At 41.8% G+C, this 17,985-nt stretch overlaps 1 protein-coding gene across 1 annotated transcript; it reads right to left on the bottom strand.

Annotated features, from left to right (window-relative positions):
* Nucleotides 1–1,723: 1,723 nt before the first annotated feature.
* LOC109260754 (40S ribosomal protein S27-like) lies at nucleotides 1,724–2,190 on the bottom strand. The gene has a single exon (XM_053906419.1). It carries the CDS (start codon nucleotides 2,143–2,145, stop codon nucleotides 1,891–1,893), a length of 255 nt encoding a protein of 84 aa, XP_053762394.1. The 5' UTR covers nucleotides 2,146–2,190; the 3' UTR covers nucleotides 1,724–1,890.
* Between the last annotated feature and the right edge of the window lie 15,795 nt (nucleotides 2,191–17,985).

The following is a 17,985-nucleotide window of genomic DNA, read 5'->3' as shown; positions in this document are numbered from 1 at the left end:
AATTTGTCAAATGTAGGGCAGGGAAAACTTCCTGGGATGAGCGTGGCAATAAATTTGGTGATGTGGAAGTCACACAAGCTACTCTGTGGCAGAGGAGAGAGGTTAGATTTTCATCTCTCCCTTCTGCATAACCAAGCTCATAGGTCCAAAGGGGCTCACATCCTATCAGTTGGAGGGACTTCTCACTGACTATGAAGCAGGCAGTCTGTTCTGTACCATGAGCAAAGATGACACCATTTACCCATCCCCCAAATGAATCCCAAATCTTCTGGTTTGGATCCTCTTGTGACTCAACAAAAATTTCTATTCTATATACAATACTCATCCCATGGGGCTACTGGGGGCAAAGTGGCAGGGCCAACTTAAGGAAAATGTTGGGTTAAAAATGATAGGTTAATGGCGATTCTCTTCAAAGACCTTGTAGACAAAGACCCATGCTTTGTACCCTGGAGGGTAAATGAAGAAGGGGCTACTGACTCCCACTCCTTGTTTAATTTCTTGTATAACTGAAACTAACCAAATTCCCATCTATGTGAGTCTTCAGAAAGGGGTTGAAGGGAATAGAAGGACCTTGCACTGTTCCTCACAGAGACCAAAAGTGTAAAATTAGAGGAAAGGGCTAAACAGTCTGATCAAACATATGGTGCAAATAACAAGTGCCCTTTTAGGAAATTGCTGCCCTGAGGCCCAGACTTCTCCCCTGCTCACCCCTCACCATAGTACAGCCTGGGGTTATCTTACCCCCTCCTACCAGCTGCTTAAGCCTGTCCTTTAATTGTCCATTAAAATGCTCAATCAGCCCTGTCACTTGGAGATGATATGGGGGCATGGAAGCTCCATTATATGCCACATGATATGTGGCTTTGGGCTGTTATTAGATTCAGTGTGCTCAGGAAGCCTGAGGAAGAAATAAATGTGGGCTTGTAGGTCCTGGATAGTGTGGCTTGAGTCAATGGAATACATGGGAATGTCTAGGCCAAATCCAGAGAGTATCAACTGCAGTCAGGATCCAGCAAAACCCTCTGGATGAGATGAGAGGTTCAATATGATTTACCTGCAACATCTGACCCATTGGCTCAGGAATGTGTCTCTGGGCAGGGTTTTTTGCCTTGTCTGTGATATGGCAGTCAGGACAGCTTTTCTGTGCAGTTTCAAAGTCTTCTGAAGATAGTCCATGTGTGTAGTCTTAGTCTAGTGTGAATTCCCATGGGCCACCCTCTCATGGATCCAGAATCCACAACATCTGCTTGTTCTGGGGTAAAGGACATTTTAGTTCCTGTGCTTAGTTGACAAGCATGGTTTGCCCATGCTTGGTTTATGTTTCTCCTTGTCGGGTTAGGAGGTGCTCTGGTGAACATCTATGTGGGTAACAAAAAGCATATTAAGAGCAAATTGATCTTTATCCAAATGTTTTGTTTCTACAATGGGGCTTATTTTATATACTAGTTTGAGGCTTGCCAGTGGCCTGAACAAATAGCCAGGCTGTTAGCACAGCCCATAAATCAATGAAATATAGTAGGACTCTTTCACCGAAGAGGACTAGAGAGCCATCCATACTGCATGAGGCTCTTCCCATTGTGCTGAACATTCCTTCTGCACTTGCTAAGGGACAAAGCCTTTCAGGTTGGAAGTCAGGTGCACTGTCTTCTAGCCAGAGAGAAGCTAACTGTAAAGGACCATCAGTGAACTAAGTCCATGCAGTTCTGAGAGGTTGGTTTTTTTTTTCCCCATAATTAAAACTTTATTGAAAAACTGACACCAAAATAGGAGATGACTATTGTATACCTTACAAAATTAAACGTAATTACATTATCTTGGTAGATTAACTGGAGTTATTGAACTGATAAGGCTTTCTGCAATATAACACAAATTCAAGAGGTTGTGTGATCATTAGTGTTGCTTTCTTCTAAATGAACACCCTTCTGTGAGTCTGGCCTTTCCTTCCATTGGTTGGCACAACACTGTTGAACAGCCTACACAAAGAACCACCATCTGAGCATGGCTTAAAACCATGGTAATCTTGTAGCAACCTGGGCATTTTACATCCATAAAATAGGAATTTGAGCTTTGAACTAGCTGTTTCTTTTTATGTTTTTTCTTTTCCTCTTCCAAGGACGGGTGGAGTAAATCTCTAGCCAAAGTCATGTTGATCCTTTCGCCACCCCAGCCAGTGCCGATCTCTAAGGCGACACCCCTCCTGAGAGGTCTTTATATCTGGGCCAGTGGCTCCTCTACCAATATGCCTGGTGGGCAGAGGGGGATTCTTGAGACCATTTTATGTAGTTGTGAGGCCCCAAGTGGCCCCAAGTGGTTTTGTCCACACATGTATATACAATTTCTACTTTACTATGGATGATCCTGAGCCACCCATACCCAGCAGTTTGAGACCTCTGCTCAGACTCACAACATGATTTGGATTTCTGGTCTTAAGATTATTTCACAGATATGGATCATATACTTAGTATCCACCAATATCCAACAACAGGCCAACAATTATCTCTCGAAGGGTGTGTAATTTTTGGCCAAATCCAGGAGCTCATGGGTCCAAAAGCCCAACAAGAGCTTATGACTTGTAGCAGTGTCCTTTTGCTATAGGCTCCAATTCACAAGTGGGGAGGTTGCTGAGATCTGTAACTCAAATGGAATATGTGGTTCTGTGTGGCCCAGATTACACCTGAGAATTTCAGTGGGGTATTAGGACTTTGTATTTATCTGAGTTAATAGCCTAACTGTGTTGCCCCATGAAGGTCAACAGGATGTTCAGTCCTTGCTGTGTTGTGTCCTTGTTTGGGCCCACCAGGAAGAGGCATTAAGAAAGCCTCCAGGTGCAGGGCTTTTTCCAAATCATGGCCTACCAGTTGATGGTAGATAGCTGGGGAGTTTAGGTGGCCTTGTGCAATGACATTAAAGATATGTTGTAACTCATTTCACATGAAGGAAAAATAATCCTGATAATCAGATGGAAGGATGCTGAAAAAGGCATTTGCAATGTCAACTGTCACAAACTAAATTCCCTCAGCCTAGTCAGTAGCCTCTGTAGCAGTCACAATGTCAGGTATCATCAGTGTAAGGGCAGTGCTATGGCATTGAGTCACCTATAATCAATGGTAAGTTTCCAGGCATTCCAAGTTTTACACAAAGACAGAGTATTGAATGAAGAGTCTCACAGAGCACTTTGGCTTCCTTAAGCTCAGGCAGCCAATATTGTTTTGGGGAGAAAAGAGCACTAAGTGCTGGTAGTTGGGCAGATTCATGGTCTTCTACATGCCCCAGTAAGATAGATGGCTCTAACAGTAGCAGTTCCTATCCAGATAGAGGGTGAAGATGATTGGGGATACACAGAGACAATACATCAATACCATTAATGTATTTAGTAGTGAAGGTGTAACAATGGAGGTTGGTATGGGATCAAAAGGACCATCCATAGTTGGGCTTGGACCGAGGTCCTGATGGTAGTGGCTTCAGTTCCAAATCCAGAGCACATTGTCTGTTTGGTGGTCAAATTGGTGTCAGGGGTTGGGAGACCATAGTCACCAGTGCATCAGTATCTAAAAGACCCCTGTAGTGAAATTCTTGCCCATTTTCTCATCAAACTAACCTTGCATATGGCCTCTAGTATCCCCTGAGGACAGAAAGACTTCATCTAAGCCCTAATCTTGTTTACTTTTGAAAATGGAGAGGTTTGGGTAAAAGCTTCTGGGACTCTATGATTCATCTAGGTCATCAGGAGGGATAGAATAGTCTGTATTTGTCATAGATTGGTCAGCATGAGATCCTCGTGGTCTGTCAAGCCCCGTATGGCTTGCTGCCTGCTCATAAGTTCCTTGGTGCCTATCCATCAATTTCTTCTTTTGAGACCTACTTATTGAGTAACCCAACTCAGAGATCTCTTAGGGAAGACCCTCACCTGATTGTCCAGATCATTTTTGCCTTTCTTTCTGTTGATCAAGTTGTGCTATTTTGGTAGTAGCTGCTTTTTCCATGCCTGAGAATTTGTCAGTTATGATCTGAATTGTGTCTCAGATCAATTCACCTGACCTCATGAGGAGGTTTAATTGGGTTTGGAAACCAGCAGGAGAGGCACTAACAAACCCAGAATTCTGAGTATGGTTAACAGTGTTGTCATCTGCTATTCAAAATTCCTCATTGTACATCCAGGGAACCATCAGGATAGGAACCACTGCTTGGGTTTGGAGTGAGGCATGGGCCTCCAGCTGCCACAGCAGCTGCCACAGATGTTGGGCAGGGATCTCCTCTGACACTGCCACTATGGCAAATAAGCTGTCACTGCTGGTGTGTGAATTGGGCTATGTCCCTGCTAGTTTTCTGGTTGGTTGCTCCTTTCTCAGACCTTTGGCCAAACAGAGCAGGTTTTTCTTTTTGCTGTTGTTGTTTCTCTTTATTTTGTTCTATATAAAAAATGTTCACTGATGGTTCTATATTTGTAGCCCTGTCCAGTTCTCAGTCGGGCATATATGGGAGATAAAAGAAAACTTACGGGACAAAGCACAGAGTGTCCTTCTTCAAACCTTGAGACCTCTCCCTAGTCTGCTACTTTTTTTGTACCTCTGAGAGTCATTGTGTAATTGCTGAATTATCCTCAGGGTATTTGGCTACACTTAGAGGGGGAAGAGCAGGGAAGAGTGAACCTATGCAATTGTGTCTCAGAACTCAAAGTTCCTCCTCATTTTAACCAAGAAAAAGTTCAAACTGAATCACATTACAAGGGCTAGGATTTTTTTCTGTGTCCATCTCTGCTTTATACCAGAACAGTATCTGGTTTATAATAAAACCTTCTTCCCCCACATAATAACAAATAATATATATATATATATATATATATATATATATATATATATATTTCCCCCACCCAATGAATGAATGTTTTAACTGGAACCTTGGAAGAAAAATAAGACACTGAATGAAAAAAAAAGCATATTGTCACATACTCATTAAATATTTGGACTGCAGGTATTTTATTTTATTTTAGAGAGAGAGAGAGAGAGTGCACGAGGGGGGGGCAAGAGAGAGAGAGAGAGAGAGAGAGAGAGAGAGAGAAAGAGAGAATTAAACAGGCTCCATGCTCTGTGAGAGCCCGACACAGGGCTCGATCCTACAATCCTGGGATCATGACCTGAGCTGAAGTCAGGTGTCAGACACTCAACCTTCTGAGCCACCCAGGTGCCCCTGGACTGAAAGTATTCATAATGATTGCCTAGTCTAACTCCCTAACTCCCTTATTTGGGAATGTAGACATTGGACTGAGAACTGAATTGTGCAACACAGACTCAAGATGGGGTACCTCACTTTCTGGCCTGTGCTCTCTCCACTTTGCATCATGGCCTATTCTGCTGCCATGGCATAGAAAAAGGTGTGTCTCATTTACTTCTTGGGTCCTCACTTTCTTCACATTGATTTGCTGGGTCTGCTCTGGTTGTGGAAATTTCGGAGGATGTGTTCATAGGGTATGCTAGCCAAATGTTCTTTATTTGACTTTCATTATATTTTTGGAGGAGTTTCTTGGCAAGAACACATCCCAGAAAGAAACACCTGCATTTGCCCTCTGGTAAGGTTTATTTAGGATTGTAAGAAGGAACTGATTTATTCTAGAATTTCCTAGGCTGTTAGCCCCTGGGACATCCAGAAGATACTTTTCCTTGAACTGAATATGTATAAATTACACGTTGCTCTTGATATCAACTGAGAATCCAGTTGAGTTCTTGTAGTTTTCAGGTTGAAGGTCCTTCCTTCTGGCTCTGTCCTTTGCCCTCAGCTCCACTTTCCCCCAGGGGTTGCTGGATTTCTCAGAATTCCCTTGCACAATAAATTAATGAATAACTGCCTCAATTTTTAAGGTCTAGATACCCTACTTTCTTAGTCATGGTAATTACTTTTCTCTTTTTTCCCACTATTTAAATAATTAACAAGATAAAGACAAATATCCAGAACAATGGGTTCAATTAATTTGTTAGAGTGGCTCACAGAACTTAGGGAAACACCTATTTATGTTTACCAGTTTATTAAAGAATATGATAAAGAATACATATGAACAGCCAGATGAAGAGATATATAGGGTGAGGTCTGGGAGGGTCCCAAGCACAAGAGCTTCTGTCTCCATGACATTGGGATGCATCACCCTCCTGGTGTGGATGTGTTTGCCAGCCTGGAAGTTCCCAGAACCCCACTACTGGGATTTTATGGAGTCTTCCTCATGGCATGATCAATTGTTAACTCCATTTCCAGCCCCTCTCCCCTTTCTGGAGGATGGGGGAGGGGGTGAGACTAAAAACTCCAAGCTTCTAATCATGGCTTGGTCTTTCTGGGGATAAGCCCCCACCCAGCAGGCCACCCAGAGTCACCTCATCAGAACAAAAGATGCTCCTAGTGTTCATAGCACTTAGGGATCTCTAAGGTTTTAGGACGTCTGTGCCAGGAACCGGGCAGAGACCAACATATATGTTTTCTAGTACCTCACAGATGGGGACATGGCTGACTGAGGTGGCTGTGACAATGATCACAAGTGGCAACATTATCAGTTTAGGTTTTCAGCTTGAGTGAATCTGTCCGTTAATAGTCACCTCAAGGAAAGATGCAAATTTTCCCTCAGAAGATCATTTGAAGGTTTTTCACTTTAGAGCTATGGCATCAAATGGGGCTGGGCTGCAGAGGAGATGCCAGCCTGTTTTCTGGTGACTGCCCTGTGTGTAACACCCTTCCTGTTATCAACGCATCTTGGAGATTGCTCCACATCCTAACATTTCTTCCCCTGTTCGCTGGCCTGCCTTCATGCTGCTGAGCAGACGCTCTTAATTCTTTTTTTTTTTTAAGTGTGTTTATTTATTTACTTATTTAGTGCAAGTGGAGGAGGGGAAGAGAGAGAGGGAGAGAGAATCCCAGGCAGGCTCTGCACTGGCAGTTCAGGGCCCAATGCAAGGGCCGAACTCACGAACCATGAGACCATGACCCACACTGAAGTCAGACTCTTAACTGACTGAGCCACCCAGGTGCCCCTGGAAGCTCTTAATTCTAAAACATCCCAGCCTATCAGGTTTTGCCTTGTGGTCAGTACTTTTAGGTCCTATAAGAGCCTTGGTTTACTTCAGTATCAGGAAGATATTCTCTTAGGGTTTCTTATAAAAGCTTTATTGCTTTCCCTTTCATATTTAGATTTATGATCCATGTGGGTGTGAGTTTTCTGTAGGTAAGAGATAAAGGCTCATTTTATTTTTATACAGCTGGATCTAGTTGATCTGTCATTATTTAATATAAAGATTATCCTTTTTTCAATTTACTGCAGTGTCATCTTTATCCATTAATTAGGGATCATAAATCTGTGAGAACTTTTTTTTTTTAAGTAATAGACTTTTTTTTTTAAGGAACAGTTTTAGGTTTATAGAAAAATTGAGCAGAAAGTACAGAGTGTCTATATATCTCCCCCCAGCCTTTCTCTCTCCACACACTTTCCTCTATTACTAACATCTTGTATTAGTGTGGTACATTTGTTTACAATTGATGAACCAATATTGACATATTAATTTTTTTTGATTGTTTAAATTTATTTTTAATGTTTATTTCTGAGAAAGAGAGAGAGAAAGAGCATGAGTGGGGGAGCAGCAGAGACAGAGGGAGACACAGAATCCAAAGCAGGCTCCAGGCTCTGAGCTAGAGAGTCAGATGCAGGGTTGGAACTCAGAACTGTGAGACCATGACCTGAGCTGAAGTTGGATGCTTAACTGACTGAGTCACCCAGGTGCCCCTATTATTATTATTAACTAATGTCCATACTTTACATTAGGATTTAGTCTTTGCAGTTATTGTGCACTTCTATTGGTTTTGTCAAATACAAAATGTCACGCATCCACTATCACAGTATCATATAGAATAGTTTCACTGCCATAAAAATCCCCTGTGCTCCACCTACTACTCATCCTCCTTTCCTCAAGTTCTAGCAAACACTGATCTTTTTACACCACCCCACCACCCCAAAAACTAGTGTTTATTTTACTGATTGGCCTGAACTCACTGGCCTACCGATAGGAACTGCCTTTATTTTTCTTGTATCACTTTATTTATTTATTTATTTAGAGAGCATGTGAGTGGGGGGAGGGATAGAGAGGGAGAGACAGAATCCCAAGCAGGCCCTGTGCTGCCTGTGCAGAGCCCAATGTGGGGCTTGAACCCACGAACTGTGAGATCATGACCTGAGTCAAAGTCAAGAGCTGGATGCTTAACCGACTGAACCACCCAGGCACCCCAATTTATTTATTTATTTTTAATTGAAGTATAGTTGACACACAATGTTACCATCTTCTCTTCTACCATTACTTTCAGTGATGGTATGAGACATCTCCTGTGACAACCCTTACTAAACATTGGGCAGATCCCACAGTTTTTGGTTCTCTTTTGGTTAGAAGAAAGATATTATTTAATAATTATGACCCATTTGCACCTACTAAAAATTTAGTTCAGATATTCTAAAATTTCCATCTCAACAGAAGTCAAAGGATCTCCATTACCTTTAGCTCAAGGGTGAGTCCTGGCTAGGGGACCTTCAATAGGGGAAGGGACTTTTTTCTTTGTCATTTCAGTCTCCACCCACTCCATAGTTTCTGGCACCCCCAGAGTGGTGCAGGGGGACAAGGGAAAGAGGCAAAAGTCATTCTACTTAACTGTAGATCTCTCTTGGCAGTTGATATCTACTGTCATAACAGGTATCCAGGTTCTGACACATCACACACAGATGTGTGGGGGAATTCCAACTTTCCACAGTTACAGTGGAGTTTTTGAGTTAATACAGAATCCTGCTCATCACAATCAAGCTCCTAGCCATAGGGATGGTCTCCACAATATCAAGGATCTGGCAACCAGTTATTCTGGGTGGGATCCAACCAGAGATTTTGAGCCAGGCAACTTTTGTCCAATAAGAAAATCCTGAATTGTACCTTATTTCCTTCCTAGCTTCCCTCTGCTGAATAGTGGTAACATCAATAATTTTCTTACCTTCTTCATGTTCCAAGTCAGATGCAGGCAGCACTCTACATGTTCCTACTGCTCCCAAATACCAGGGATTGCAAGTGAGACTCTTTCAAGAACTTCCTAAAGCTTTCCACTTCAATGGGCTTACTGTAATGGTCCTCTGAGCATCTGTGGTTCATCAAGCCTTCTGTTAGGAAGTACAGTGCAAGTCTTATCTTCTTTCAAGCACCCTGATCAATTTAAGTATCTAATAAAAAATTGAACTTTGCCCCAAAAGAGGGCTGACTTTTGCCTTTGGCCTCTGGGAGGTAATCTCTGTGACTTGGAATGTCCTTTTCTTCCCTGGGGGAGTTGGACTATGCCAGAAAGTTTAAAGATGTGATTTTTGGTGGGGGCTTTGGGTATCAGCTCAATCTCCCAGAAGGACTAGAGAGGCAGGCAGGCTGATCGCCACAGATCCCCAGTAAAGACTCTGGACACCAAGGCTCAGATTAATTTCCCTCAATGGCAGTATCCAGTGCATATTGTCACATCTCATCTCAGAGAGGAGTTAATGTTCTCCATGACTCCATGGGGAGGAGACAACTAAAAAGTCAGCTTTTGGAATCCTTCTGGACTCTGCCCCATCTGTCTCTTCCCTTGGCTAATTTTAATCTGTATCCTTTATAAGATACACACAATCACAACCATGTAATAATACCACAACCATGAATATAACAGCTTTCAATGATCAAACCTGAGGGCATTTTGGGGAACCCCCCTAAAGGTACAATTGCATCAGAAGTGAGGGTGGTTTGTGGACAGTTCCCTAACTCTGTTGTGGTCCCCCCACTCCCCACACCACCAAGCCATTGACTCCACTTTCTGTGGATACTGATTGGATGTTCCATAAATTTAACTCAATTCTGACACTACTTACCTGAAGATAGGGTCAGATCCCACAGGTTAAGGGCTCAGTTCCACAAGACTGCTCCTCCCACCTTCTACTTCAGTTGCCAGTAGCAAGTTCAAGTTGTTACCTGTACTTCTGACTGACTGGTTATAAACTGGAGGTTCTCACAATCCCTTCTTTAGGTCCAACTGACTTGTTAGAGGAGCTTACAAAACTCAGAGAAACATTTTACTTACTAGATTGCCAGTTTATTACAGAGGATATTAAAGGAAATAAATGAACACCAAATAAAGAGATACACAAGGTGAGGTCCAGAAGGATCTTAAACACCAGGACTTCTGTGTCCATGGAATTTAGGGCCTGACATATGGATGCATCTTCACTAACCTGGCTGTTCTTCAAACCCCTTCTTTTTCGGGTTTTTATGGAAGCTCCATTATATAGGTATGAATGATTAGATTATTGGCCTTTGGTGATTGATTCAAAATTCAACCTCTCCCTCCTCCCCAGAGGTCAAGAGGTGGGACTCCAACTCCAACTCTGCATTCATGGTTGGTTCCCCTGTCAACCAGCTCCCCCATTCTTAGGGGATTTCCAAAAGTCATCTCATTAACTAAACTCAGTTGTGGTTGAAAGGGGTTTGTTATGAATAACAAGACATCCATTTCACCATTATGGCTCTGAAGCAATTTCAGAACAAATGAAAAAAGACCAAATATTATAACAAAAGAAGCTCTAATAATTGTTATCAGAACTTCCAAATGTTTTGGGTGCTGTGAGCCAGGAAGAGTGAATGAAGACCAAACTATATATTTATTATAAATCATAACATCATACTAACTTTACACTAAGTATTTTTCCCCATCTCCCTCCTTACTAGGACACTGTTGACAAATGCAAGTCCTTTCTCTCCCACTGGACCCCCTCTTACCCATGCTTCAGTTGTCCTTTGTTAACCTTAAAAACAAAACTGTTATTTTACCAGCAAAAGATGGGTTTATTCAAGAATAGAGAAGTGCAATCCAGAAAAAGCAAGCTATAACAAAACCATAGGCAAGTCTGCAGAACAAAGGAGAGAAACACTCTTTTATGGAGGAAAGGGGGGAAGTTGGGAGGGTCTTTATAAACAAAGAGCCTATTGCAGTAAATTGGGAGTTAGGAGTACAGTGGCTTCTCATTGGTTGAATTGTGACAGTCTCTCATTGACTGGGCTGTTGCTGGGGAAGGAGGAAATCCTTCCTTTCTCCTGCTGTGGTGGTAAAGTAATATCCATGTACAAGATCTTTCTCTACTTGTTGGATTTGCAATTAACAATGTGTAGTAGGGGGTGAGAGCTCTCCCAATCTGCTGACTCCATTCTTTTTTTTTTTTTTAAGATTCCTAAGTTTCATGAGATTAAAAAAAATTTTTTTTTAACATTTATTCATTTTTTTGAGAAATAGAGCATGAGCAGGGGAGGGGCAGAGAAAGGGGGAGACACAGAATCTGAAGCAGGCTCCAGGCTCTGAGCTGTCAGCACAGAACCGAACTTGGGGCTTGAACCCATGAACCATGAGATCATGAACTGAGCCAAAGCTGAACGCTTAACCTACTGATCCACCCAGGCGCCCCCTGACTCCATTCAGAATGAGGTTCCCTTTTGTTAATTTTCATACCTTCTGCTCTGATTCTCTCTCAAGGAACTTCATCTTCTGCTCCTGTAGACTATGCAGAATGGGATTGAAAATGTCAGAAAAGCGGTGTGGCTGTTATAAGGGTAACTGCAATTTGTTTTAATAAGGTATGGTAGACATGCAGATATGGAAATGACTGTCTTGAGGAGAGAGTTTATATTCATGGATCCCAAGAGGAGTGGCACACTATTTGGGTCCACATGGAAAAGCACCAGCTTGGTCAGGACGCAGAGGGAGTGAGGGGGAAATGCAGGCATATTGTGATTTCTTAGACAAGGAGTGGGTGAGATAGGGTAATCAGGCTTAGGATGAATTTGTTTCCATAATTTCAGTGAGCCCTGGGATATAAGGGGCTGTCCCTAGTCATTTGGTACCTGGCCTAGAGTATTAGGGCAGGGGAATAGTGGCCTGGAGTAAGAGATCTCATAAAAGAGGTGGTTGGGGATATGGACTCCGGATTAATTTATTTGCATATGAAAGACTTGCTCACAGGCAGCTCGTTTGCTCTCTCTAGGAATTAACTAGCTCTGGGAGTGGCAGTCTTTCCAGGATAAGCAAGGCTTCAAAATGTCAAAGCATCAAAAGTACAAAATAAAAGACATGACTAATATGTTGTCTTTTCTTATTACTATGAGGATGTGTTTAGCATATCCTCTATTATTTGGAGATACAACTGTCCTGACTTGTGGATATTTTGCTGAAAGTCTGAACTATCAGGAAAATTTCATTTACTGCCCTTGCACAAAGAAAGAGGAAACAACAGGCCTGGCCATGATACTTTGCATCTCCTCTGATCTGTCCTTGGGGTCTTTCTTGACACTGTAGAGAAGGAAAAACTTTTCCCCTTTACCCCCCTACCTTCTCTGAGTACTTGAAAACTAGACCAATAAAAGACAGATGAAAAAGAGGAAAAACAGTTTATTAATGCATCAGAGCACACCAAGTGGGAGAAATCTCTGTGATGGGTAACTCAAAAAGGTTAAAACTTGGCCTTTTATAGCATCTCAGCACAGAATATTATGTACAGAAGTGATAAGACAAAGGCGAAGGCTTTTAGGCTTCTAAGAGCAGCAAACTGGGAAGGTAACTCTATGGAGAAAACTAAGTTGGTGCCAACTTTCCTTCTTTTTCTTGGTCATAAAAATTCCCTGGGAGAGGGGATTGTGGCCGTCTTCATTTCTCAAAAGTTTCTACTTTTAATCAGATAAGGGATGCTCCAGAAGGCTTCTTTATTCATCTGTTGATTCTCATTTGTCTCTAACGCAAAATAATCCTTACGCCAAACGGGCATATTTTGGGGGGGCATGTTCTGATCTCCTATATGTTGTGTCAGATGAGAAGTGACTCATTTTCTCAGAAACCAGAAGTTTGTAAAACACTATGGTAAATTACAAAAGAATTAATTTTATAACCTAGCTTCTATGTCTACTCATGACATTTTCTTTTTATTTTCTAACACAGTGAACTGTCACTGGGTGTTTAGCCAATGTTTGTTTAATAATGAGTGAATATGAATGTTACCAACACCTCTAATATGTTATGTAGAATGAATATTATCAGGACTCTTTCATTTAATCTCCTTCTGAATACCTTTAGAGAAAAGAAAAAGTCTAAAAGAAAAAATAACATGCCAAACCCTAGTGGCAGAAGACCCATTTCTAAAATCTAGCCCTTTTGCTCACAAACTGCCACTGATTGTGAGTGAATCAAACAGCCACAGCTCCCAGGGTCAGCCTCAGGGTCAACACGGCATTTTTACTCTTCAGCATTGTTGTTCTAAGAAGCCAAAATGGGCTTCAGAGTTCTTAAGAACTCTGACTTAAATGCATTGTCCCAAGCGGTATTAAACTTTAGCCTAGATGCATAGAGTGGTAATAGAGGATTGAGGTGATTCATAAAGTACTGATGTGAAGAGAGCTACAAGATGGGTTTAGGTGAAAAAATTGTAGAACACATAAACGTTTATACAAATATGCAAATCATTTGTGCACAAATTAAAGTTAAGGTAAATATATGTTTACTTTTGGTTTTGTATAGAATATCCCAAGAAAGATAAATAAGAACTACATTAACCCTCCTAACACAGCAGTGAGTTATCATTCTGGTTGAATGTCTGTTGAGAGCAGGATTTGGTAGGAACAGACTATGGACTCTGAGCCTGAGACAATACCTCTGGGGGAAGAAAGAGTGTCCTGTGTGGGGGAAGATACCAAACACACACTTTGCCTTCTTGACAGTCTCACCTGGGGCTTGCCTATGCCTGCACAGTAGCTGTCCTACTGAGGATGTGTATATTTTTATTATTTTTACTAATAGTTTTGAGGGAAAAAAAATCATTGCCCATTTAGAAAAAATGAATGCTTTGCAGTTGTTACTATTACAGATGTTCTTGAAATCCTTCTATATTGGGAACAAATAAAATGAATGTCCTTTGTGGAAAGTGAGAAATGACTTCTTTTAAAATAGAGAAAATATATGTTTTGGAGAACAATTCACCCATCTATTTTAAGAAGCAGTCGCTAGGGCTGTATGTAGATGCAGGAGCTGTGTAGGCCCAGCTCAGTCACTGCATCTTTCTGAGAGCTTCAGTTTCCTAAATGTTTTTGTAACACCTGCTCTGCCTGCCTTGGACCAAAAAATGTGGTTACCGACAAGGATCAAATGAGATAAAGTAAGAAAAATGCCTTAAATTAAAGAAATTTAAATTTAAATTTAAGGAAACTGCATTGTGCCTAAAGAATATATTGTTATGTCATTAAAAGTGGCTCTTGGATTGTGGTGATGGTTGTACAGCTATGTGAATGTACTTAATGCCACTGAACTGTACACTTAAAAATGGTTAGGATGGGGGGCGCCTGGGTGGCTCAGTAAGTTAAGCGTCCGACTTTGGCTCAGGTCATGATCTCGCGGTCTGTGAGTTTGAGCCCCGCATCGGGCTCTGTGCTGACAGCTCGGAGCCTGGAGCCTGTTTCAGATTCTGTGTCTCCCTCTCTCTGACCCTCCCCTGTTCATGCTCTGTCTCTCTCTGTCTCAAAAATAAATAAACGTTAAAAAAAAAATTAAAAAAAAATGGTTAGGGTGGTAAATTTTATGTTACACATATTTTACCATAATAATTTTTTTTTAATTTTTTAATGTTTATTTATTTTTGAGACAGAGGGAGACAGAGCATGAGTGGGGGAGGGAGACTGGGAGAGAGAGAGGGAGACACAGAATCTGAAACAGGCTCCAGGATCTGAGCTGTCAACACAGAGCCTGATGCGGGGCTTGAACCCACGAACCGCGAGATCGTGACCTGAGCCGAAGTCGGCCGCTTAACCGACTGAGCCACCCAGGTGCCCCACCATAGTAATTTTTTTTAAATGGCTCTTGACATTTGTCTGTAGGGTTTGAGGTGCTCCATTTCTTGGGAAGCAAGACAAGGACCCTCACCTTGTCTAGGCTCAGGCTTTCAAGAAAATATAGAAAAAGTTAGGCTGATGACATAAATATTGGCCCAACATTGACCTCAGTTTCCTCCTTTCTAGATCAGTGGTACGTATTCCTCTCTGCAGTAGTTTCTTTTAGAAAGTAGAGGGGGCAGGTATTGGTAACCAGCAAGTTGCAGAATATACATATTGAAATCAGTGACTATAAACTCTTCCATCTGCCCATGACTGTCTAATCATCTCAATATTGAAACAAAAATCAAAAGACTTAAAATCCCAACTGTTAAAAACTTTTAGATAGCTAGTTTTAGTTTTAGATAGCTCGTTGAAGGGAATGAAATAATGATTGGAATGCAATCTCTTTTCCTTTCTCTTACCACTCCCTAAAAGGAGTCTAGGGCCAGAGCCAAGGCTGGCTGCCAGAGCCAAAAAGGGCTAAGAGGTGGGGTGCCTGGGTAGCTCAGTTGGTTAAGCCTCAGACTTCGGCTCAAGTCATGATCTCACAGGTTAGTGGGTTTGGGCCCACGTTGTGCTCTGTGCTGACAGACGGCTCAGAGCCTGGAGCCTGCTTCAGATTCTGTCTCCGTCTCTCTCTGCTCCTCCCCTGGTCTCACTCTGTCTCTCTGTCTCTCAAAAATAAATAAAATGTAAAAAAAAAAAAAAAAGGCTAAGAGGGGTCCACAAACCAGACCGCCTGGACTGTGGGTCAGTTATATACAACTTTTTAATAAAGAAGCAACAAAAGAATATGCACATTCCAGGGATTTTTGTTTCGTGGTTAGTATTTGTCTTTGACTAATGTCCTCTAGTTCAAGTCCGGATCAATGGCAAGGGTGTGCTTCAGTTACTTGAAAGGAAAGGAGGTTAATCCTTCTAGCCTTTCTTAGGAAGAGTTATAGATCCAAATTTGCTTTTAGCAGATTAGTAGACATGAGTAGGCCTTCAGGTGGGAGCTGAGATTCAGGAAGGTGGAAAGCACTAAGGCAAGCTAGGCTGTCCTTACCCTGCACTGGATGGGGACCAGCTCCCCCAAGCCCTGCTGCAGCTGCAACATTTTCAGGTCTCCCAGCTTCCCTGGGACAAAGGACCATGCACATTACTCATTTTGATACAAATAATCACACACACACACACACACACACACACACACACACACATATCTCAAGACTGAAGTGAGAAACTGGGTAAAGCATGTGACTTAATAATGATCCTTATAGATCACAGTAAGAGTTTAACCATCTTGAGGTTCACATTTCACTTGTTAGTTATTCATCTTTGTTTTTAGCAAAAGCTAAGACTGGGAGACCCTAAGATCAATACTTTACAAATGACAATGAGACCTCTTCAGTCATTCTCAGCATAGCCCCCTGGATATTTCCAGTAACTCATCCATTTCTAACAGGCGGGGCCTGATTGCAGACAGGGGGTGGGGGGAGGAAGATGAGCCCAAACTCTCAAGTGAGACATTCCTGAGTTTGTGTTCTGGCCCTGGCATTTGTCAGCTGATTGACACAGAATTCTTTCCTTATCTGTACTATATGTCTAATAATTCATACCCATTATACAGATGTTGTGAACTTAAGTAACAATGGTAGGAGATGTTTGTTGACAACTGTTGAACTCTTAAATGCTTGATCTGTTTTATCCCTTGTGATTCTGCTCAGTTAGGAATTCCAAAGCTCGGATCTGAAGATTGGTATATTTTTAAACCTCCCCAGTTAATTCTCAGATCAGTTGAGAACCATGGTTGCGTATTAATATTTAGACAATGATTAACTGCTCAGGGTCTGAGAGATTAACAGACCTCATTCCATCACCCACTAGCTATATGCACTTGGCCAAGTCTCTCAACCCATCCAAGCCTCAGTTTCCTCATCCATAAAATGGGAGCAAAATATAGCATTCACTTTTGAGAATTGTTCAGAAGGTAAAATAAGTTAGGTGACTTATTTTAGGTTAAGTGACTAACCTAAAGTTAGGTGACTATGCCTGGCATGCACAAAATGTTTGATAAATGTTAGCTTGTGCCATTAGGCCAACTCACTTTTCTTAGGTGACTGAGAACTCAAAGACCTTTTGACCTTTGTGCATAAGTGACTCTGTTTTAGTTTAAATTTATTGCTCTTCCATCTACATTGTTCATTTCAAATTCTAAGTGTTAGGGAAGGCAGACTAGTATGTTACAGTGGAAAAATCCTTGTGTTTGGTCCAACAAGATTGAGTTTGAATCTATGTATCCATTTGAGCCTCGTGGGAGAACAATCCCCTCCATTGTGGTGAGAATTGGAGATAATTCGTATAAAGGGTACAATATATAGGTATTGCATTATTGCCAGCGTTTTGGTTCTAAAATGCACAAGATTTTGCAAAAAGGAAGAAAGCCCTTAAAAAATTTCAAACAGGAAACAGAGGGTGGGAAGGAGATAGAGGATGAGGAAACCCCTCATGGGGTTTGAAGCTGCGAGTCCTGGGGGACAAATCTCCATGTTACCACCACTCTGGGCTTAGGGATGGAGGAGGCACTGGTTATTACTAAACCTAAGAGCATGGCCAAGGAGCAAATAGTGTTGTTATCCCTACTCAGGACTGGGCCAGACCCACCTGTTTCCTTGTGCAGGATTTCCCATTTCAGCTAGAGGCTGGCTTTGACCCTAGAAGAGCCCCTGCCATATGAACTCATGGGTGGTCTATGGTTTCAGCATTGAGATTGGAGAACAGAGGGACAATTCCTCTCCCTGGACTTCTTGAGAAGGAGAGTGACATTTTACTTGATACAGGCAGTCTTAGACCTATCTTTGGAAATTACAGGCGTTATTAATACTAAATGTAGTCAATGTAAATGCTTCCCAATAAAACATGCCCAACTTCTAGGTGCAGCAGCAGGGAAATTTTTCCCTTCTTCCCTTCTAGGTTCTTTGGCTAGTCTAATAATTAAATTGACACAGATGGATTAACAAGAGAAGAACAAATTTAATTTCATACCTATGGGAGCTCATAGAAATATCAGACTCAAAGA

This window comes from Panthera pardus, unplaced genomic scaffold (genome assembly GCF_024362965.1).
Source record: "Panthera pardus isolate Hobbes unplaced genomic scaffold, ASM2436296v1 HiC_scaffold_10, whole genome shotgun sequence".
Taxonomy (NCBI): Eukaryota; Metazoa; Chordata; class Mammalia; order Carnivora; family Felidae; genus Panthera; species Panthera pardus.
The sequence above is the reverse complement of the archived record's forward strand: the minus strand, read 5'-3'. Positions and strand labels throughout refer to the sequence as shown.